At 35.6% G+C, this 24029-nt stretch overlaps 1 protein-coding gene across 1 annotated transcript; it reads right to left on the bottom strand.

The window, feature by feature from the left end:
* Positions 1-150: 150 nt before the first annotated feature.
* On the bottom strand, positions 151-23907 carry ATP6V1B2 (ATPase H+ transporting V1 subunit B2). Its single transcript, XM_037813023.1, has 14 exons — positions 23732-23907; positions 15000-15055; positions 11837-11935; positions 10998-11091; positions 10790-10867; positions 10119-10258; positions 9705-9806; positions 9264-9361; positions 8543-8666; positions 6707-6857; positions 5297-5379; positions 4525-4629; positions 3464-3593; positions 151-1503 (listed from the first exon to the last, which is right to left on the bottom strand). The coding sequence occupies exons 1-14, from the start codon at positions 23865-23867 to the stop codon at positions 1364-1366; spliced, it is 1536 nt and encodes a 511-aa protein (XP_037668951.1). The 5' UTR covers positions 23868-23907; the 3' UTR covers positions 151-1363.
* Positions 23908-24029: the final 122 nt, after the last annotated feature.

The following is a 24029-nucleotide window of genomic DNA, read 5'->3' as shown; positions in this document are numbered from 1 at the left end:
TCAAAATGGTGAATCAAAAAGATACATTACTATAGATTACATATTTGTTTGTTGCTATTAATTTTCTGTTCAGAAGATACAAGAATCACTTTAGATAACTTCCATTTAATTTAACATTTATTTCATTTTATATCCAGATGTCACATTTTCTACATTAAAATATTATCATGCTTATTTCCCCCCATCCCACCCCCTACACCCTCAGAGAAAAAAGTGAAGAACTTTACACAACTTGAAAGATGGAATGCATAGAGTACAGAAGTTGCTATTGCACCCAAGTAACAAAGAACACAAAGAGACCAAACAGTTGATATGGTAGGACTGCACAGAAGATAGCTTTAGGGCTAACGGCAGAAAGGAGCAGGAATTAAAATTCTAAAGCTTTAAAATGCTATCACTTGTGCCACAAGATTACCCTGAAAAGGCAGAGAGAGGTCAGAAAGCAAAAACGGGGGATTTCCAAAGGCTGCTGGCTAACAGAGTCCAAAATATCCATAAATACATGAGTTGTCACCTTTCTCCTCCCTACCTTGCCTTCGGCATCTAGTAAATGCTCTAGAAAGGTAAACCACTGTTAGCATGTCATAATGTGAAAAAGATTAGATTTTTTCTTTTTCTTTTTACTGCATCCAATTGTTTCCAAGAAAGTGTGGTTCTTCTACATGGAAATCCAGTAAAGATTACCAAGACCAGGCATCTTACTAGTCCAGATAAATGCCAGCTGTGCAAAAGATGCATGATTCTATGTGTTACTCAGAGGGATAACTGTAAGATACAGAGTCCCAACTCACAAACACTAAAATTAAGGGGAAAACTTTTGTTAAATCGATTCATTAAGTAGGAAAGTTAAAGTGGACAGTAAAAACCATCTGCTTTGAGTAGCAGCACAGACCCAGAGGCAAGTGCTCAGAAGTACCTCTTGGTGCTTCCTAAAGGAGGTTTCTTTCAGATCAGAACTTGCCCCTAATTTGAAGACCAAAGCAATGTTAACTTCAGACAGCGATGCTCTTGAGAGGTTTGAGAGATAAGGCCTGGGAGACCCAAATAATGAAGACATTATTAGGTGACAAACTAAACCACTATGTACAAATACACACTTCAAAAAGAAAACCTCACCTGTATCCCTGCAGCTATTTTAAACAAAGCATTGAAGATCCAGGCTTTCAGAACAGGAGATATTTTGAAGTCTGTTATCAGTTTAAAACATCGGAACACTGGCACAATGTTACCTATTCTTTGTTTTTAATTACAGGGTAACACAGTAAACTCCAACGCAACGGTGGGGATGAGGGGAGTGCAAAAGGAATAAAGAAAACAGAACCAGTATTTCACAAGAGTTACAGAGCCAGCGATGAAGCAGCAGCTAATGCTTTGCAGAATCTCGAGGGTAGAACTCGCTCAGGGTGCTCTGAGGGATTCTCTTCAGCATTTCTTTGGGGAAGATTCGGAGCAGTTGCCAGCCAATGTCCAAAGTCTCATAGACAGTGCGGTTTTCATAAGGACCTTAAAAATTTTTTTGAGATTTAATTAATAAATGCAAACTGTTTTCAACTTAGTGCTATTTAGTGTCTATTCTGTTAGATGTCTAATATTGTAAGCACAAAATTTAAAAAGGAAAGAAACAAAGAAATTACATCTTCTAAAACTGGATACAACTGAATGTAGAAATGAGGGATACGGTCAATATGTACCACAGGAAAAGGGAGAAAAAGGAGAGGCACACAGGCTAGGGAGTCTAGAGAGAGGGGGTCCTTGAGTTGCCTCTGACAAAAGGCTATGATCTAAATACCTCAGGCAATGGAAACTATAAGTAAGAAAAGTCTTGGGGCCTAGACCCAGCATTTTGTCGAGAGAATAGTGAGAAAAGCAGTCTCCTTGGAACAGAGGTTCACAAAGAGAAAAGGCTGAATGTGAGGGATATTACAAATGCCTAGCCTTAAATGCCCTGAGCACCTGAATGCATGCACAGGTCAGTGGTTTTCACAGCTGTTAGTTTTTTAAACAGCAGATCATTCTCATTCCCCAAATATATCTTAAGCACACAAGAGAGCCACCTGAATTGCTGTTTCTATTCTATTCTCGACCTCAGTGGTGGATACAACAAGCATGTTTACCTTGGAATAGGGTAACAAGCTGTACAGTTATGATTTGTGTACTTTTCTATTAATAAAATACCTTTTTTTTTTTTACATGAAACTCTTAAAAATAACCCAGAACTCCAACCATTCTGATTCCTTGGTTGAGGAAGGACAAGATGGTATGGCAGGGTAGACACCAAGTAAGACACCTGAAAACCCTGCATATAGTATGTAACAAAAAAGCCACTGTAGACTTTCTAGCAGAGGGATAAAATAATAAATATAATCTGGTAACGATATGTAGGGAGCCAGGGAGACTGGTGAAAAAGTTGGTACCAATGGCCAGGGATAATGAGACAAAGGTCTGGACTAGGGCCTGAAGACTCAAGTATGGTCTGACTCAGAGAGGGGTCAGAGGCCAGCAGCTCTGGCATCACTTGGGGGCGTGGAGAATCTGGTCCAATCCAGATCCACTGAATCAGAATTTGCATTTTAACAAGATTCCCAGTTGATTGATTCCAAAGCATTTTGAAGTTTAAGAAGCATTGGGCTAAGATACTGTAATGAGAATGAAAACAGAACAGGCTAAGATATTTTAAAAGAGAATAACACAAATTAGTAAATAAGGGCCCACTGGGGAATAAATGAAGGAGGTTAAGAATAATGCCCAGTTACTAAGCTTGGGTTAACTAGGACAATGGACATACTAAAGGCAGACAGAAATTGAAAAGAGAATGGCTGCATGAACAATAAATGCATCCTCTAGGGCAGCTGAAGATGTGTGATTAGACTTTTAGAAAGAGGATAAAGACCATATTTAGAAATTCAGAGTCAATAGCAGAGGGAAAAAGTCAATGCTAGGGAAAAAAAGCACATAAAGAACATGTCACTGAACCTTTTGAACACAAACATTTAAGGGACAGGAAAATAAGAACTTAGAAAAGGAGATGAAAAAGAGAAGATGAATCAGAAAAGTCCCAAACCCTAAAAGCCAGGAGAAGATCATTTCAGAAAGATTATGAGAAAGGAGAACTGGCCATGAGGAAGTTATTGGAGGTAGCACAGAAGGTTGGTTATAAGGAGGGTAAAGAAGTATAGACCCCATTTTTCAAAAAGTTTGTCAATAAAGAAAGGGGATAAAAAAAACAAATTGGTAGATAAGTAATTGGATAATCAAGTTAAGATCCTCCCCAAATGTTCAGAAGCTAGAGGGAAAGGAACCAGGGGTTAAGTGTAAGGACGTAACACAGAAAGAGGTTGGGAAAACCTCTTCTCTAACCAGAAGGAAAATTGTATACAGAACAGTATAAATTCTCTCAGACTGGGAAAGAAGTCTTCAAAACTACATAAGGCTGTTTATGTTTGCAAGAAAATAGTCATCTTACCCTGGGCAATAAAGTTCCTCTCAAACTTCTGGAGAAATTCCAAGTAAAGAAGATCATCTGAGGTAAGGGCTTCTTCTCCAACTACGGCTTTCATGGCTTGTACATCCTTACCAATTGCATAGCACGCATACTGAAGTGGTAAAAGATTCACAGGAACATAGAGATGAGACCTGATAAATGTTAACAGCAATCCGGGATATCCCGGGACATCTAAGTGTATTTCTGTAGCTATCTTCTAAGGACCACAGAAGGAATTTCACAATGTTATTAACACATATAATACACATAAAGTTCATTTACAAGTAGCAGAAGGAATCTACTATTAAGTAGTATCACTCAGAAGGGAGCCTTCAAGGATGTAACACATAGAGGTTACTAACATTTCCAAAAATACATTTCCTTAATGTATCAATGAACTTACATTTTATAGAGCATTTGAAAATCAAACCCATACTAAAACCATAGTGAAATTCATCATGAGGTTCCAAATTTGTGATATAGTAGGTTAACCATTTCTGCTTTATGGTCAAAAGTATCCTTTGTTTGTGGGTAACATGACTATATCAACAAAGGATTTCACAGAATATATAAAGTTGTATCCTTTAAGGTTCCAGTGATTGCTTAGTATGCTAAGCAAGCAACATGTTAAGAGTATCCTTCAGGAATACTCTGTAATTATTATTAAATTACTAATAAAAACTTAAAACAGCCCTATTGCATGTTTTGTTTTTTTTTTTTATTTAGAACTACTTTATATAGTATTAGATGTGGGTTTCAAGCATATGGTTTTTAATTTGGATTATCAGTATATGCCTAAGAGAAAAAGACTGCTTTGGTTCTAGACAATAATTCCACATCAAGCCTACAGTAAAATACTACTAATGCAGGACATATATCCATTATCCATCTATCTATCTATCTGGATAGACAGAGTGTGAGAGGTTTTTTTAGGATTGGGGAAAGGAAAGAGACAAGGGAGAAAGACAAGAGGTACAAGATCAGAAAGAATGGACTCAAGTATGCATTTCTTTCAAACATCATACCTAGAAGGATATACGTACCAGCTGGTTAGATACATCGGCATGATCCTTTCTGGTCATGCCTTCTCCAATAGCAGACTTCATTAACCGTGATAATGAAGGCAGCACATTAATAGGTGGGTAAATCTTGAGCAGAATAAGAAGAAAAAAAATACTACATTTAAGTACAAAATTCAAGCTGTACTGGTAGTAAAGAAGCATTCTGAATTCACTATCATCCCTTATATTAAATAATATGGCTACTTCTGTTTCCTAGATGAGTTCTATTATCTTTACCTGGGAAAAAAAAGGTTGAATGAAAAACTCTATGGCATAGTATTTCTTTTGAGAGTCAAATCGAAAAAGTGAAATCTCCAGAACAGTACAAGGCTATACAGAAAGTATTAAATTTCAAAATCTGCCTTGGTATCAAATGTAAATGGTCCTCTGAACCCTTGACTCAGAACATCATATACAAAATAAAAAGGTTAACAATAATATCACTCAAAGAACCAAAAAATGTTTCTCTAATAAGATCAGTAGACTATACCATTGTGGAACAGAACATCCAAAAATGTTTTTTGACACAAATGACTCCACTTTAAGGCACAATAAAGAAAAGTGAAAACTTAATCCTTAACTCTTACTCATATAGGATTTTAGTATACAGAAATGATAATTTTATAACCATATTATGAACAATTCAAGACGACCCTTTCTAAACAAAATAATACCTAAAAGCAAAGCCAAAGTCATCAAAAGTAACATAAGAGAAGATTCATAAGCTTCACAGCATTGTTCAAAGGACAAATACCTGTCTATTGTGCAGTTGTCTGTCCACATAGATTTGACCCTCTGTAATATATCCAGTCAAGTCAGGGATAGGGTGAGTAATATCTACCAGAGGAAGACATTTTATGTTAAACATGATACTTCAGCTTACACGTTTTAGCTAAAGCGGCCATCTGATATAACCAAACCCACAAGAAGTCAGTCTGTATTATCTAGCAACCCCTGTATTTTCCATGTTGAAATGCTGCATGTACATCTGATATATTACATGAATTATGAATGTTCTCCTAAGTTGGCAAATTTCTGCAAGGGAAGTTGGTGTTTAAAATGGAATTTAATATGTATTTTTTGCGGCAGATCACATAACTAGGTGAGTACTTCTTTTATGAACTCAGTTAATTTACCTCATGGTGCCAACACGTACGTCTAACAGCACATACTCAGGCAGCACCAAAAAGGGGACACAAAGCAATACACTGCTATGTAAATTAAATTACATAAGAAAGCAGCTACTTCCTTGGAACAAATCATTTTCATGTCAGAAGGCAGTATAGTATAAAGTGTAGTATGACTTGTACATTCAGACTGCCTTGGTTCAAAATCCATCACTTCCTAAACTTGACAAATTACTTTACCTCCCTGTGCCTCAGATTAAAACACCGCCCTCAAACTTGTTATGAGGATCAAGTGACTAGATATTTATATAGCACTGGGAACAGTGCTAAATTATAGTGAGTTATTTCTGTTTTTGAACATCTCTTGTAAAAAGTGCTTTTACAAAACTAAAGTAAGGACAAACAGGCAGCAACATAAGAGGAATGCTGACTGCTCATCCTAGGAGCCCCCCTGAGCATACACTCAGACTGGCGATGCACATGTGCTTTCACACACACCTTGTAAAAGAAAGCAATTTTTAACCAGTCTTTGGTAGTCATTCTGTTCTCTAAAGTCCCGTGCCATTTGCTATCTGTACTCTTCATTTGGCACTTTACATAGGCTACCTCAAAACACTAGTGCACACAAATAAAGAATATCCCCAACAGGTCTGAGTAACTTACATTAAGTAGAGACCATAAATCCTTGCTTTTTAAGGATTTTAAGAATTGTAAAGCTTTTTAAATGGTTTTTAATTCCTTACATCTAGAACACTGTTTGGCAAACAGCAGGCACTCAAGAGTAGTTAATAAATGAAAATTAAAAGTCAAATTACAAAGAAAATTGTTTTCTTCCACAAAAGGGTAATGACAATTATGGGTAATTTTCAAATAAAAACTTTTTATTTCGACACCCGTAATTTAAGAGTTAAGGAAAACTCTTGGGAGATAAACCCTCAAAAGAATTTCAACTCAAAAAGGTTCTATGATCTTATCTCTCAGAATCAAAGTCCTTACGGGGGTAAGGGTTGCTATAAACCAAAGACTTAAGAACTTACCATCGTTAGGCATGGTGAGAATAGGGATTTGAGTAATAGAGCCATTTCTACCTTCCACTCGACCAGCGCGTTCATATATTGTGGCTAAATCTGTATACATATAACCTGGGAAACCTCGTCGACCAGGAACTTCTTCCCTGGCTGCTGAAACCTGACAATAAGTAAAGGAGATGAATATCACAAACCGGAATATGAAAAGTCAGTCTTGGTTAGAATAGTTTGTTTGAACATGCCAAATTACAACAGTGGAAATATCATCCTGTTTCTTTTAAATATTGTCTCTAAGAGACGATTTAGCAAAATTTTCCAGCAACACAAATTCAAATTATTCAGCATCAGAAGTGTTTCACTAAAATCATAGTGCTAAAATACAAATCTTCAAATAACTTGCTAGAAGAAAGTCTGTCGGCAATTTTGTAAATCAAAGGCAGTCTTAAAACTTAGATAATAGTCTCAGTTCACAAGCTATATTTTAGGCTGTGGATTTAGCCATATTTATATATGTTAATCCTCAAAAGGTCAAAAGAGAAGGAACCGTAACCAGGAATCATATGCTACACCTTACATACATTAAATAATTTTATCCCCACAATAATCCTATGAGGAAGGTAATGTTGTTACTCTCAATTTACAATAGGAATCAAGTCAGATAAGTAATTTTCCAAGATTGCAAAGCCAGCAGTCAATACCACTGCATAAAATGAGAATAGTAATAAATGGTCTTTCTAAAGTAAGGACAAACAGGAAGCAACATTTATTAACTACTCTTGACTGCCTGCTGTTTGCCAGACACTGTTCTAGATGTAAGGAATTAAAAACCATTTATTACAGGTATACTAGAATATAGGCATACATGTTAATCTATAACCACCTAGATAACCCTAAAGCATCACTAAGTGCACTTTTAAGTGCTATTTTGGTACCTCCAAAACCTGACAATACAGAGACTGAGATAAGCACTTAGAAATTTTAATGGCAATTTGACAGAATAATTTTATGTCTGTTGAATCGAGTAATACAATATTCTGGGCTTGTATATTTCTACTCACATTTTAAAAAAACTCACTTTTCTAATAATTCATTTTATTGTACTTTATGAAAGTATTAGTCTGTGGTTGATAGGGGAAAAAACTAGTCCTTCACTAGTTTGTAAAAAGAACTATAATAGAGCGAGATATGGTGATGGATGTGGGAGAATTTTAAGAAACTAGATATTTACAAAGCATATCTCTTCAGGTATTCTTCCCTTTTATACATGCTTAAAAGAGTAACTTTCTTGAAATTTCAGTAACTTGTAATAGAATATCCCAAAACTTCTGAGTGATAATTGCTATTCCTAATATTATTCCTAAATAAACATTGGGTTTTCTGAAGGAAAAAATTGTGAAGAAGGTGATGCCAAAGTATGGCTTTCATTTAAATACTAGCATCATTTAAAATGGAATTCTGAAAGGGGTTATAAATTGAGTCTGGATAAAGACTGCACTTGCTGGGAGAGGAACTGAATAAATAATTTGCATCATTTATTTCCTTTTACCATCAGTTCTTAATCTGTGAAGACAGTAACAGTATGATAAATAGGCTAATAATTCAAATCTCATCCTCTAATCCTTTTATCCAGTTGACAGATACAAATGAAGTTGTACTTTTCTTTCTGATTAATTAAGGTATTCTGCTAATAAATGAGCAATGAGGCTTAAAAAACATGATCGAAGAAAAATGAAAACTTGTAAAGGGACAAGAGAACCCTGAAAATGACCCATTTTGTTTAATTGAGAAAAAAAGGTCAGACACCACACTATGATAGAGACAGAGAAAAACATGAAAAAAAGTTACCTCTCGAAGTGCTTCTGCATAAGAACTCATGTCTGTTAGGATAACCAACACATGTTTCTCACATTGGTAGGCCAGAAATTCAGCTGTGGTTAGAGCCAGACGAGGAGTGATAATTCGCTCAATGCTGAAAATGGAACATCAAGTCCCATGTCACTCAAATGAAAAGGTCAAAAACAAAACAAAATGATTCTGGAAATACAGTACAGTCTCCCTGTTAAAGTTTAAATAAATTGAGGAGGGTAAAGTAATTGGTACTTTAAAAACTACTAGCTAAGTTGAGTTGTTTTGTGTATTTACGTAAGAATTAGTGCTACAAAGTTGATTGCTTTTTAACTACCCCATAACTTCTCTGGACTATACAGTTTCTCAAAAGAAAAGAATCAGACCATATTTCTCAGGTGAGAAGAAAAGGTCATGTATTGAATATTGACTGTGTGCTAGGCAATTTATATGCATAAAATCTTATTTAATACGCACAACAATCCTGTGAGACAGGCATTATTTCTGACATTTTATGAATGAATAAGCTGAGCTTAAGTAACTTGCCGAAAGTCAAATTAACTAGCAAGAAGCAGGGGCTGGAATTTAAATAAATAAAGGATTATCTCATTCCTAGAGCTATATGTTTTCATTATAATAGCTTACCTCCCTAGTTTTAAAAAATAGGGTGACATTTTTGACCCAGATCCTGGGTGAATAGATAACAGATCTATTTACTTACGTTGGGTCATTAGCCAAGTTCAGAAAGAGGCAGACATTGTCCATTGAGCCATTTTCTTCAAAGTCAGACTTGAAGAATCGGGCAGTTTCCATGTTTACCTAAATAGAAATGACTTCATCAGTGTTAGGACAAGAAAAATTCTCCACATTTATTTCTGATCAAGGACAAGCTATGGATCTGAACTGTTTCTATTTTTAAAGTTTCAAGTATCCAAAAGATTTCTGTACAAAACCAGCAGAGTAAACACCCTGCTTTGGGCACAAGAGTATTATTCTTCAGTTTCATAGTCAAATACCAAATTTAATCTTTAGTTTGGCCAAAATGCCAAGCTGGCTACTTCTCTATCTAAACAGATTCAACTAGGTGTAGTTTACAGTATGTTTTAATAATATAAGCAATTAGTTTAATATGTTATACTAAAATGGAAAAAATTATACTTACACCCATAGCAGCAAATACAATTGCAAAATTTTCCTCGCTGTAGTCTACATCATCTTTGGATTTCTTTACCAAACCTGCCTGGCGACAGATTTGAGCTGCAATCTGATGAAGATTAAAAAAGAACTGAGTTGAAATCTAGAAAAACATTTCTACACTTTCATCTTAAACTTATTGGAATTGTAATTACAAATGAAATTGGGATATTTTAGAGGTCTTTAAGCAACAAAAATATTTTGAACTTATTGCAAAGACACACAGGTAAGCAAGAAAACAGATATGGATAAAGATTCTTAATGGGATTGTGTGAACAGTACCATTAGGTATTTATTTTGAAAAATCTTAATTTGGTTTCTCAATAAAAATCTAGAAATTCTTCCCTGTAAAATTTCACACCAAACAGGCCCTCGTTCTCACCTCATTGTGTGGTAAACCAGCAGCAGAGAAGATAGGAATTTTCTGTCCTCTAGCAATACTGTTCATGCCATCGATGGCTGAAATGCCAGTCTGAATCATCTCTTCTGGGTAGATTCGACACTGAGGATTGATTGGCTGGCCTAATGCATTTCCAAAAGGGAAAATTTTACTATTTCTGCACATTATTTGTGAATGGAAGTAGAAATAAAAAAAAATTAAAAGAAAAAAAAAAAAAAACAAAAATCAGAACTGCATAAAACATTTCTATCTAATCTTAAAAAAATGATTTATTTTTAATCTCTGAAACTGTTGAATTTTTTTTCCTTTAGTCTTTTGTAGTGTTGTAAAATGTATAGTAGCAGAACTCAAGTTCCTAAAGTAAAATAAAAATAAAGGAAATAAGAGAGGAATCCTCATTTCAAAGTCATGGTTTTATTATTTACATTTCAGAGAGTTCTTACTGATATTTTACAGTATTTTGATTTCTATATAAAGTTTTGAGATCTCTAGGAAAAATAAATTTATTAAATATGGAAATAGAGAATTTACTGGTATAGTGTTGTTGGTTCTCCAATGAAAATGATATTGCAAAAATCATTCTCTCTGGGCAAAGAAACAAGACAGTTACAGGCGTTTCCCGCCTAATACAGAAATCCATTTACTGCCCCTACCCATGATGTCAAGGAAATCTTCGGCCAACACAACAGGGCCTCTGTCAATGGGTTTTCCGGATCCATTGAATACCCGACCTGTAAATCAAGAACAAGACAGCACTGAGTGGACACTGACTTTCAAATATTCACTACTTTTGTAGACTTTATGGAAGTATGTTTAAAAGGAAGCAAATCTCTGCTCAGAATGAATAAAATATCCACTTACCAAGCATATCCTCAGACACTGGTGTTCGGAGAATATCCCCTGTAAACTCACAAGATGTTTTCTTGGCATCTATACCTGAAGTCCCTTCAAATACCTATCAAAAAAGAGAAGTAATCAGAAGGGTAAAAGAAATTTAGACCACATGTGCTTAAATTTTGTTTATCTGTTAATCAGCCCTTATATGGTAAAATATATAAAAGGACACTATGTTTAATATAATGAACAAAGAAATGTACATGATGATGAAACAAACTATCCATCTCTAGACGTTTACTATGCCTGCAAGCCAAATCTGGCATTCAAGTTAAGAATGTTCTTTACATTGTTAAAGCATTGTTTAAAAAAAAGAAAAAAAAAGAAGAATATGCAATGGCTACCTTATGTATCTCTACAAAGCCTACAATATTTACTATCTGGCCCTCTATAAAGAGTTTGCCAACCTCTGCTATAGACTATTTTTTTCAGGGAGCATGTTATTTGAGAAAACTAGTTATTTCCAATATTTAGATTAACATTAAAAACTAAGAATTTTATGAGACAATTTAAAGAAACAGATTCCTCAGTTATCATTTTGGTTACATCTATAATCAGGGAATTCTGCTTTTCATCTCTCCTATGTGACTGTCTTCTTCATTTTATCTGCTAGAAAAAAAGCCATTTACTAGTGGAGCTATTAGACTAGAATGAATATAGGTGACTGACATTTGGCAAGAAAACACACGAAAATATTTTTCCCCCACATCCAGTGATCAATGATCAATAGAAAAAAACAGGTAGTTTCCTAAGTTTTTGCAATTAGGAAAAAGTTCAACTGACCAAGTTTTTAAAGTGATGTTTACCTGAACCACTGCTTTGGAACCACTAACTTCTAGAACCTGCCCACTTCTTTTTGTGCCATCTGGTAATGTCAAGTGAACAATCTCAGCATATCTAGGAAACTGTATAGAAGAAATAAAGGGTCAAGAACCAACATTTTTTAAGCTCCCCAAAGTACTCTATACATTGTTAGTGCTATCATAGCACGTGTGTGCACAACTCCCCTCTAGTCCCCAATACATACAGGTGTCTACTGAAAGTTTATAATGTCCTCAAGTAATTTAAGTTCTTAAAACACTCATTGACACATAAACTGGCAAACACAGCATAAAATAAGAATCTTAAATTCAGAAAAATATTAGCAATTAAGTTTATTTCTTTTTCCCTGTATGTTGTACAGTGTTGAGACTATAGAAAGGTACAACAAACCACAAATACCCAATTTCCTATCACGCAGAACTGATGTTTGCTTTGTGCATGTATAACCACTTTTTTTTTTTTTTTTTTAAACTGGGTAGGGAATGGGGGAGGGGGCCGGGGGGGAAACGTTACTAAATAACAAAATAGTTACTAATATAATAAAAATGCTCAAGTATTCCTTAACCATTCCTGTTTAATCTGATTCTCCTAACCAGTAATGTATTCTTCTAATACATTTTTAATATTTTAAAATACATTCTTGCAAAAACAAATTGTATAGCATTTTATTTACACAAATGGTAGTAATATATTAACAATATCATTCTGCAACTTGGTTTCTTTTTTTTCATTTATCTTTATATTTTGGATCTGTCAAGTTTTTTTCAGTCAACATAATCCATGGAAAGATACATCATTATTCCGTGTGACATGAAGAAAATTACTGCCAATTAAACTATGATGTCCCAGTGATTGTAAGACATCTGATTTCAGAGATGTTAAAATGTGAATAAATAGGCAACTCACAATTGATTTTAAAATAGAACACATCTAGCTAAAACACAATCAAATGCCTTTTGATTTTTTAGAACATTTTTTTTCAGTTGTTGTACCAATGGAGTTCAAGGCTGTTTCAAATTTACACTATTAAAAAAGTACTGCAATGAACACTCTTGTCTGTGCTTCCTCACGCAAGTATGCCAGAGTTCCCCCAAGGTATTAATTCACCTAGCGATGGGCCACAGAATATGCCCATTTTCTGCCAAATTACTCTGCAGAGCAATTGTCTTATTTTACAATTTCCCCAGCAGGAAACAAAAGTATCCTTTCCCAACAACTTTTCTAAGAGGATTTTTTTTTTTTTCTTTTCTGATATTACGTTTTGTCTCGTTTTGGAATCAAAGATAACCTAACTTCATAGATGAGCTGGGTGACAGCTTTCCATCTTCTTTATTCTCTGATACAATTTGTATAAGATTATCTGTTCCTTGATTGTGTGTATGCTTTAACTTAAAACCAAAAACCAAAATCAAAAAGAGGTTGTCACCTATCTGAGAAAATAAATAAGAAAACTCAAAGCTAGACTTTGTGTGTGTGGGAGGGGTGATAGAAAGATTAATTCAGCTGTAAAAAACCACCAGTGGGTTTTTCAAAGGAAAAAGAAAAGCTGTGAATTTGATGGTATAAATCCAATTTTACAATTACATAAAATTTATTTAACAGTCCTCACCTGGAGCTACACCCCAAAAGAAACATTCAATGAAGTTATTTTAGCACTCTCAAAATTATTTCTTCAAAGATGTTTTCTAAGTTTTTTCTTCCCATTATTGTTTCTCAGAGCACCCTTATTTACCCTTCACAGCACTTATACAATTTTTAATGACATCTTGTTTTTTTACGTATTTGTATTATATCTGCTTCTCCACTATACTAAACTCAACTGGGGAGGGGCCTTTTCTATTGTTCACCATATATTTTCTGAGCTGAGCTCAGTGCTTAACAGATGAAATTCAAATATTTTGGAACTGATTTCTAATAATGCACTTAATATTATGAACAACTAAAAAATATGAACTGAAATTTTTATTAATAGAGAAGAAGAAAGAAGAAAAAAAAGGATAAATAAACAAAGCATCCTAGTATTTTCCCACCAAAAAAAGGGAGGGGAAAGGTAGGCTTTATCTTTTCCCGAAATATCAGTGGGCCCTGCCTAAATCTTGTACAACTTACGAGTGCTACATATTGAGACTTTATTAATTTGCAGACTGTAATGAAATTGTGGCCAGGAGGTAAACCTGTTATGCTTAATTTTGAGACTAATTTGTACAGGTAAATTGTCACAAACAAAAATACAATCTTAGTGATAAAACTGAAAAGACAAGACACTTTGCCCTTTCTTTTAAAAAATGTTTCTCATTTTTTTCCTGCTTTCAGTGCATCTGCTTCCACATGCTAAACATATTCCCAGCATTAACCTTTCTCAACAAACTAGTAATTGTGTGTGTCACTCTATCCCACCTCAATAACATTCAATGTAGAATTACCATTATAAAAAGTATATTATATATATTATCTTCTGTGAAGATATTTTGGTTATAGAACTCAAACAGGAGGCTTAGCCCAAGGTGTCCAATTATAAACTATATTCCATGTCTCTCTGTCTAAGAAAACAGTAGTAGCATAAAAAATTCTTATGTATATGTGTGCCTAAACAAACAATATTAACTAAAGATCCTTACAACAAACAATATGCAAAAACTATTCTTTGCTTTAGGATTTTAGTCACTGTTGAAATAATCTATTCTTGTTCTTTCATTACTTGAACACCAAATTTTCAAAGATAAAGTAACATTGTTTATGCACTCAAAGGACTTAAAATTTAGTAGAGAAGATAAGACACATGCACAAACAACTATAAAGCAAGGCAGGGCCTAAGGGACTACATATCTGTATGGTATTCTACAATCACACTCACAAATATTATCCGGTTTTCTTCCAAATAACCCTGTGAGATATGAAGGATAAACTTATTTGTTTATTATTTTGCAAAGGAGGAATTCAAGGCCAAAAAACAGAATCCAGAGTAAATCCAGTTCTGGAATCTAGTCTTCTGATATTTAGTCTAAAACCTTTTTCTCCTGTATAGCACTGACATTCAGATCAAGAAATGGCTTAAAAAATATAACATGAATTTTAAAAGCATACAAAACAGGATTTAATGCTATGTTTTTAACTTCATAAATATTCAAATCATAACAGTGGTATTACCTTAACTTGATCTAAGATCACTAGTGGCCCATTGACTCCTGATACTGTCTTGTATGCTGAAAAGAAACACAAAAAGGTCAACTTCAGTCAAATAATATAATATCCTAAACTACCTCTCTGGTATTATCAAAAAACCTTTACTTATCTACAATTATTATAATACTGAATTCTCAAATAGTTACAACATTTTTTTAATGAGTATAAAATATGCCGGTACAACTTTTCATAATCCATCCACATTCAACCAAAAACATTTTGAACCCCTACTATGAGCCATTGTTGTAGGCACTCAGGATACAAAAACAAATAAGGCACGGACAGAGAGAAAGACCCTTCCTTCAAATAGATTACAATCTTATGATCTTATGGGAAGGACAGAGTAGTGATAATGTGATGTGATGAAAGCTTGAATGGAGGTGTTCAGAGGATCTGTGGAAGCACAGGTAAAGCAGTAGTAGTACCTATGTCAGAGAGAACAGGAAAAGCTTTATAGGAGGTGGCATTTAGGAGCTGAATCTTGGGATAGGATTTAGTAAAGTAGATGAGGAAGAGAATCTTTAACAACCTTAAGCAAAACTGATAAAATACACAAAGGAAATTTGAGAAAAATGTGGCCTATAAGACAAAAACCCATGATCAAATGGCCATGTAAGAACTATGGGAAAAGATCTTTATGAAGGAGGGAGTGGACAATGGAATGAAAGGCTAAGGGTCAAATAAGTAAGTATGCTTAAAAAAAACAAAAAATCATATGATACTGTCAGTTCACAGACTGATGATTTTCCATGGCAAATTGTGCCTTAGAAAGAAACTGTTAATCTACTCTGTGAGGTACTACACCAAAATCCATCACTTAGAAAGGAGGTAACCACTCTTTAACCCTATCACACCTACAGGTCAAGTGTAATGGTAATTAGGTACAAAAAAAGAGAGAAACTAACAGAAAACTTTGGTATTGACTAAACTGCATAATCAGAATTGAAATAAATAAATGAGATTTTTTTTTTTGAAGAAAGTTTCATATATATTATTTTACGTCTTTTAGTAAGATTTCTTATGAGGCCTTACAATGAACTTGGACCAAGTTTCCTGACACAAATGTAGACTCCTAAGTGTGAAGAAACATTTAATAACTAATCTGTTCACTCAAGGGACTGAGGAATTAAAAAACAATTCCTTCAGCCTAAGGCCTGGAAGCAAGTGCCTTTGTACAAACGCTGGGGGCAGAGCAGACAGGCACTATCAGGAGACCCCTGCCTTTCATGCCAAAAGGAACATCAAATTCAGACATCAAATATTTTCTGGAATACATCTGCAAATGTTTCATCAGAGACAGTAACCAACTAAATTTTCACAATCTTAGATAAAAGGCAAGTCACAAGCCTAAAGAAAATTAAGCTACTATGGTAGATGGTAATGTAAAACTAATAATCACTGCCTTAAAAACTAGAAATACTCCTTTTGTTACCTTTTCTGCCACTTTTATGATAACACTCATCATTGTTTTAAAATAATCTAATACTCTTTTTTTAAAAAAAACACAATTCCAACCTTTAAAAAAATTTCTTAATTGTTTCACTTTAAAAGATTCCTAACATTCTGTTTTTCAGTGACTTCTTTAAAATGCAGAAATGGAAAGTGAGCTAAGTTAGAAACGTGCTTTCTTAGAACCCAGTTTAAAAAAATTTGGAAACACAGGCCTTTCAAAACACTTAATGAAACAGTTGGGAAGGGGGAGGAAGTGAACTGGTAGTTGGAAGGGATCTAGTTGACATTTATAGGCACTTTATTTTGAATAAAATGTAACATCAATGAAATCCTTCAGGTTCTTAAAATTCTCTTTACTTTTTCAATGCCATCTGCCTATGCTTTGAAATTCCATCCTCCCCATCAATGATGCCTCAAAATCTCATGTTTAAAATTCAATGTCAAACTTCCAGGTGACCCAGATAGTGGCATAAGACACTCAGAAATGGGAAAGCCAATCATCAAATTTCTATGGAAGGGCAAAGGGCCAGAACAGCCAAAATTTCCTGAAAAATAAGAATGAAAATAAGAGTACTCAAATGCCCCAACTTTAAAACATACTGCAAAGCTACAGTAATCAAAACAGCATGGTACTGGCACAAGAACAGACATATAGACTAATAGAATTGAATTGAGAGTTCAAAAATAAACCCTATCTATGGCCAATTGATTTTTGAAAAGGGTGCTAAGTCCAGTCAATGGGAAAAGAATGAAAGTAGGACCTCTACTAACAAATAAATAATAATCAACTCAACATGGATCAAAGACCTTAATATAAAAACCCAAACTATCAAACTCCTAGAAAAACAGATAGAGAAGCACCTTCAGGACCCTGATTTAGGCAATGGTTTCTTAGACTTCACACAAAAACTTCTGTGCATCAAAGGACTTCATCATGAAAACAAAAAGACAACCTACAGAAGGGGATTTTTTTTTTTTTTTTGTCTTTTTTTTTTTTTTTTTAAATCTTCATTTTATTGAGATATATTCACATACCACACAGTCATACAAAACAAATCGTACTTTCGATTGTTTACAGTACCATTACATAGTTGTACATTCATCACCTAAATCAATCCCTGACACCTTCATTAGCACACACACAAAAATAACAAGAATAATAATTAGAGTGAAAAAGAACAATTGAAGTAAAAAAGAACACTGGGTACCTTTGTCTGTTTGTTTAGAAGGGGATATTTGATAAGCATTTATTATCCAGAATATATAAAGAAATCCTACAACTTAACAACAACAAGACAAACAACCCAATTTACAAATGGGCAAAAAACTTGAATAGTCATTTCTCCAAAGAAGATACACAAATGGCCAAACGGCACATGAAACATTATCAGCCGTTGGGAAAATGCAAATCAAAACCATAATGAGATACCATTTCACACCCACTAGAATGGCTACTATAAGTAAGTAAATAAATAAATAAATGCATAAATACATAAATAAATAAATAAACATTATAAAGGATGTGGAGAAAGAGGAACACTTCTTAATTGTTGTTGTCAATGTAAAATGGTGCAGCTACTGTGGAAAACAGTTCAGCGATTCCTCAGAAAATTAAGCATAGAATTACTATATGATCTGGCAATCCCACTTCTAGGTATATACCCAAAAGAACTGAAAGCAGGGACTCAAACAGATATTTGCACATCGATGTTCACTGAGTCAGTATTCACAAGTGCCCAAAGCTGGAAGCAACCCAAGTGTATGCCAACAAAAGAATAAACAAAATGTGGTATATATACACAATGGAATATTATTCAGCTATGAAAAGGAATTAAATACTAATACACAGAACAATATGGATGAACCTTGAAGACATCATATTGAGTGAAATAAGTTAGACACAAAAGGAAACTGAAATGAAAATAATTAGAATAAGCAAAATCCATAGACTCAGAAACTAGAATACAGTTTCCAGGGACTATGGTGGGGGGAGGGAATGGGGAGTTAATGCTTAATGGGTATTGTTTGGGGTGATGGAAAAGTTTTGGTAATGGATGGTGGTGATGGTAGCACAACAACGTAAATGTAATGAACATCGGTGAACTATTTATTTCAATGTGCTTTAAAGGGAAAATTTTAGGTTGTATATATGTTACTAAAATAAAGTTGTTTTTAAAAAACAGGACTGTGCAACACAAACAGTGAACGCTAACGAACTATGGACTATATTAATAGTATAATTATAATAATATTGTTTCATCAGTTGTAACAAAGGTGCTATACTAAGGCAAAGTGTTAATAATAGGGAAAACTGTGTGTGAGGGCAAGTATTTAGAGACTCTGTATTTTCTGCATGTTTTTTCTGTAATTTTACAACTTCTCTAAATAAAAAAAAAAAAAAAAATTCAACCTCGTTCAAGGCTATGAAGTTTTGCCAGTCACAAGCAAAAACATGACCAAGAAAAAGAAACAGTCATAGCTTTTCCTGGAGACAGTGAATCAACTTGACTTCTATTACAGTAGATTCTACCTAAGGAAAAGAAGTCTCTAAATTTGCAACAATATATATAGCCTTGAAAAAAAGCAAACTACCCTGCAAATTAATTGATTAACACCAATACACTTTTAATGAGTGCCTGTTTGAAATTCTCATTTAATCTCCAAAAAGATCTATAAGGTTATAACTACTCTTATCCTACTTTTTAAATGAGGACAATGATTTCCAGATAAATTAAGTAGTTTGCCCAAGAATCTGAACCCATATAGTACGGCTCCAGAGTGTTGTGATCTTTACTCTAGGCATATACTGCAGTCCAAATTCTAAAACTGAACTCATCTCCTGCTTCACACTTAGCAATAAACTCTTTTCCTCTTTGAAACCCCAATGTCTCGGGAACTGGTCATTTGAGTGCATAGAGCAGACAACCCCTGCTTTTGATTGATATCAATTTTATCCCTCAATAGGAACAACAACAACAACAAAAAACCAATGAACCGGTCATTGTTTGTGGTCTGGTACACTCTTACACTTATTTAAAAGACTTATGTAGCTACAGCACCCAAAATAATTTATGAATCTGCAACTTTAGCTATGAAAAATAGGTCTTTTTACTACTTAATACACTGGACAGTAATTCCCTAGTGTCCACATTTTGTCATTACTGCAAAACAGTCTTCCTCCAGTGGAGTGTAGGCTGCTGGAAGAGCTTAAATAGAGAATGAAGTATCTGCTAGAGATGCTTTAGTAGTTTGCCCTCTTTGGAAGGCATGAAAAACATCATCAGACCACATCAGATACAAATCTGCAATTAAGCAATTTGCTTAGTTTTAATTAAACTGACACATATAAAAACTAAGCCAATAAATGTTATACTGAAAATGTCATAATCCAAACTAAATAAAAATACTGCCAAACCTTAATTTAGGAAAGTGCTTCATCCTTTACAGAGCATCTTGACATAGACTATCTCATTTCAACTTTACAAAATGCTGTAAGGTAGGCAAGGCTGATAGTACCCTCCACTTGGCACTTAAAGAAACTCAGGCTGAGGAAAAAAGTGATCTGCCTTGGTTGCTTTGTTACTAAATGGTCAGGGTGGGGTAGGAGTGGAATGGGGGTGAAGGCCAGGATTGGAGCCTTTGTTTTTTCCATCTGAGGTTAGTACTCACAGACCCTATGTGTTTGTGATCTTGTTTCCCATATAATTTAAAAACACGGAGATCACACAGTACCTAGCACTTGGACTACAGAAGAGGTATTAGAACATAGTTTATATACAACCTATAGCTCTTTCCAATATTAATAAAGCTATTTGCAAAGAAAACCAAGCAGAGAAAATGACGTCAATCATTACATTTTGTAACCAAGAAATTAAGATTTTTAACAAATAATTATGACTGAATCATTATATATAGATGCCTTTTTCTTACTTTCCAACAGAATAGCCAAAAGGAAACATCTGAAATTATTGAATCCTACTGAATTGCAAATTGTAAAAACCTCATGACTGGCCCCACCTAGTACCCCCTTATCCTGTTTTACAACTTTAGAGTCTATAATCACAAAGTCAACCCCCTAATGTTAACGAAGGAACTTGAGTCAGCCCAGAACTAACCACTGACTTGTTATTGTATCGGCTAGTTTAGTTCTAGCCTAGCCCCACTCCTTTACGTTTGTAAATCGTAGTTGCTTATACTTGTTACTGTAATGGTAACAACTCTATCTTCTCTTGTTTGAATCCACAAAAACCCTAAAATACTTAGGACTGGGAGAGACAGATTTTTAGGCCTATAGGCCATCTGATCTCCTGCTTCGCACTTTAGTAATAAACTCTTGCCCACTTTGAAACCCCAGTTTCTCAGGAATTGGTCATTTGAACGCATAGGGCAGAGAACCCCCACTTTTGATTGGTATCAATTTTATCCCTCAACAATATCTAGCCTTTCTCATCACTACCAATACAGAGATACAGTTTAGAGTAAGGCTGTCCAAGACATTAACCCACTCCTCAAAAAAGTCAAAACCCATTTACAAATTTCATAAATATTTCTATTTATCAAAATAAAGACCACTCTTATCTTGAAAATGTCCAAATGAACATGGATCCATTGGTGGGTGTGTGAGGGATGATCAGAACTTCTAACAACACTGTAGATAAATGTTTACATTACATTCTTAACATACTTTATAACCAAAACATCAGTCTTTGATTTTCAACTACCAAGTAGACAACAAATTATTATTGGAGTAACATTTAAAATACAAAATCTACAAAGGTTTTAATAAACACATATCTTGCCAGATGACATCCTCTTCTTCCTGCAGGATATGATATTGTTCAATATACTAACACCATTTAATTATTGTGCAATTTTCAAAGAGAAAAGTTGAAAGCCATTGCACAATAAGAGACCAGTCCTCTCCGCCTTATTAGCTAAACAAAAACCCAGCACAATCATCTTCTATTGTGCAAGAATAGGAAAGAAAGACTCACCCTCTGAGCAGTGGGTACCTGAAGAAGAGAGAGGTTCTAGAAAAAGGCTGGGCAAAGATTCCTTTATTTGAATTTTTGCTAGAACTAGGTCTGGTTTATGATGTAAGAAACTTAAGTTCTAAGAAACTTAAGATCTAAGGTCTTCAGAACAATGAAAATCATCTAATTCAAAATGTTCAGCACCCAAAAGTTCTACCTCTATTATTGAACCTTGCTCAAGATTTAAAAGAAAATCAAGTTTTCTTTCCTTTTGACTTTAGAAATTCGGTGAGCTGCAGATTTCCTAATTTTAAGCCTGCATATCTTATTTTCCATTTCTCATTAACAGCCCTATAATACTGAAGTTGTTTTTAAACAGGGTCCAAGCACAGGAGAACTGCCAATATTAACTAAGGATCGCAATTCCCTATTCTGATTCCATTCATGTTAAGAATCTATTCATTAATTTATTAGAACAAGGGATTTAAACACAAGTTATACAACAATTACAGGACACTTTCTATATGTCAGGCACTGTAGGAAGCACTGGGGATATCTCTGAGGGTTCAGTTTTCAGCATTATACTACAACTGCTTTGTCTGGAGGAATCTACCTGTAGTTCTTCCTTTGCTGCCCAAGCACACATACACAGACCATGGAAAGACCATCTCCTTCAAGGGCTTACAACCTTAACCACAGAGTACTCTTTATAACAATGTCATTATTCCAGTCAAGACTTTCTAAACTGACTTTGAACGAATAATTATATGCAAACTGACTACAGCACCCTTATAACCTTTTTCTTTACAAGCTCCATTAATATGTACCATTTTTGCCCAAAGAAAAGCAAAGTATACAAACTGAATTCATAAAAGAGAATTTGTAGTTCTTAGGTATAAATTTGTTGCCAAAGTCTATATAAGAACGCAACATCCATCAATTTCCTGAAACATTTACTTCAGCTCATATAACATTCTCTAATTCAAATAGGCCCCAGTGTAAAAGACTGAGCAATCCATAGACTCAAGTGTGCATTCCTTTTGCCTCACACTGCAGTGCTATCACATGACCCAGTGACAGATCAGGATCGGATTAGTCAGGCTGGAGAGTGCCCTGACTAAAACCCTTCATCTGGAATTTTTTTAACCGAAGAGCCACCCACAGACAGGCACTATGGCAATTAACCAGTGCAAATGCTGGCTCACCACCTGAGGAAACATCTGGTGCTTTCCCAAGTGTATCTATATATATATATCAAAAACAGCATACTTGCAGGACTCATCCCAGCTTCCTAAAGAAGCTGTGAAGATATTTGATGCTACACGACTGAATTCTTCAGTAATCAAGAACCATTTCTTTTCCACTTAAACCTAATTTATTAAGGCCTTTTTATTAACACAACAGCACTTAAGCATGCATACATATCCATATATATACACATATAACATGGACAAAGCTGCGTGGCTTCCCCAAGATAATTTTGCACTGACCAAGTTTGGTTAACTGGTCACTAAATGAAAAGGCAGTGCTAGAAAAGGACCAACTGAGAATTAAGAAACCTGGATTTTTAGTCCCTTCTCTACCTCTAATCAGATATCTGAAGCCTGGCAAGTCCTACCGCTCTCAGAATCTTCGGCTCCTCACCTGTAAAACGAGAGGAAGGTTGGACTAAATGACCTGCAGGGTACTTTTCAGCTCTAGCATTCTCTGATATCTAGGTATCCTCCCGTGGAGCAAGCAGCCCCTCCACTGAAGAAGAAGCTACATTTCCTTCTGGCTGCGGACCTGACCTCCATCCACGAAAGGCCTTACCACGTCAGCGAAGGCATCACACCGTCCGCCCCGGGCAGGAGCCTCACGACCTGCCCTGAGGTCCTCACCAGTGGGAAGGGGAGGAAAGGGGCGTTCCTTCGACTCCTAAATATCCAGACGAGGTCAGGGAAAGATTAAGATTGAAGTGACAAGAAAGTGACCCTCAAAGACAGGAAGCAAGTATTTGAAAATGCTACAGCCTAGGGAAGCTGGAGAGGGTGAGCCAACAACCAGGAACCCCCCAACCCTGGAAAAAGGATCTGTTGGCACTCTTGCCCTATGTCACGGAAATGTAGGGTACACGCAAATCTTCGAGAGAGACACACGTAGGTTAGGCTTTGCGGGGAGAGACAGAGAAAGATAGATACACACACACACCCGCTGGCTAAGCAGGTGAGTGGGAGCAAGGGGCAGGGCTAATGAGCAAACACAGGATTCTTCTTGCTCTCTGATACTCACTGAGGCGAGGCTGGGAGAGGTAGTTCCGACTAACTGCGAGCGCCTGCTCCCGAGCTCCCACCGTAGGCCCACTGGTGGGCACGGGTAGCTCGGGCGCAGCCCCATTCACGATCCCCCGCATCGCCCGCAGCGCCATCTTGTCTCCTCCGTCCCGACCGGCCCCGCAGCAGAGATGCGCAGGCGCAGATATAGTAGGGGCGGCCCGCGCACCCGGCTCCACCCATGCGCTCTGCGGAGCTCCATCTCGCCCCGCCCCCTTCGCGGCTCAGCGGCCCCAGTCTCGTGACTCGGCCTCTGA

This window comes from Choloepus didactylus, chromosome 20 (genome assembly GCF_015220235.1).
Source record: "Choloepus didactylus isolate mChoDid1 chromosome 20, mChoDid1.pri, whole genome shotgun sequence".
Lineage (NCBI taxonomy): Eukaryota > Metazoa > Chordata > Mammalia > Pilosa > Megalonychidae > Choloepus > Choloepus didactylus.
This window is presented reverse-complemented; position numbering and strand designations above follow the sequence as displayed.

What these genes read in the sequence shown, in the direction of transcription:
- ATP6V1B2 (XM_037813023.1), bottom strand. Translation starts at nt 23,867, where the DNA reads ATGGCGCTGCGGGCGATGCGGGGGATCGTGAATGGGGCTGCGCCCGAG. An exon ending in GTTCCAAAGCAGTGGTTCAG is followed by an intron (nt 11,092 to 11,836) that starts GTAAACATCACT and finishes CTTTTTTGATAG; the next exon opens with GTATTTGAAGGGACTTCAGG. An exon ending in AGATTTCCTTGACATCATGG is followed by an intron (nt 10,259 to 10,789) that starts GTAGGGGCAGTA and finishes GAAATGCATTAG; the next exon opens with GCCAGCCAATCAATCCTCAG.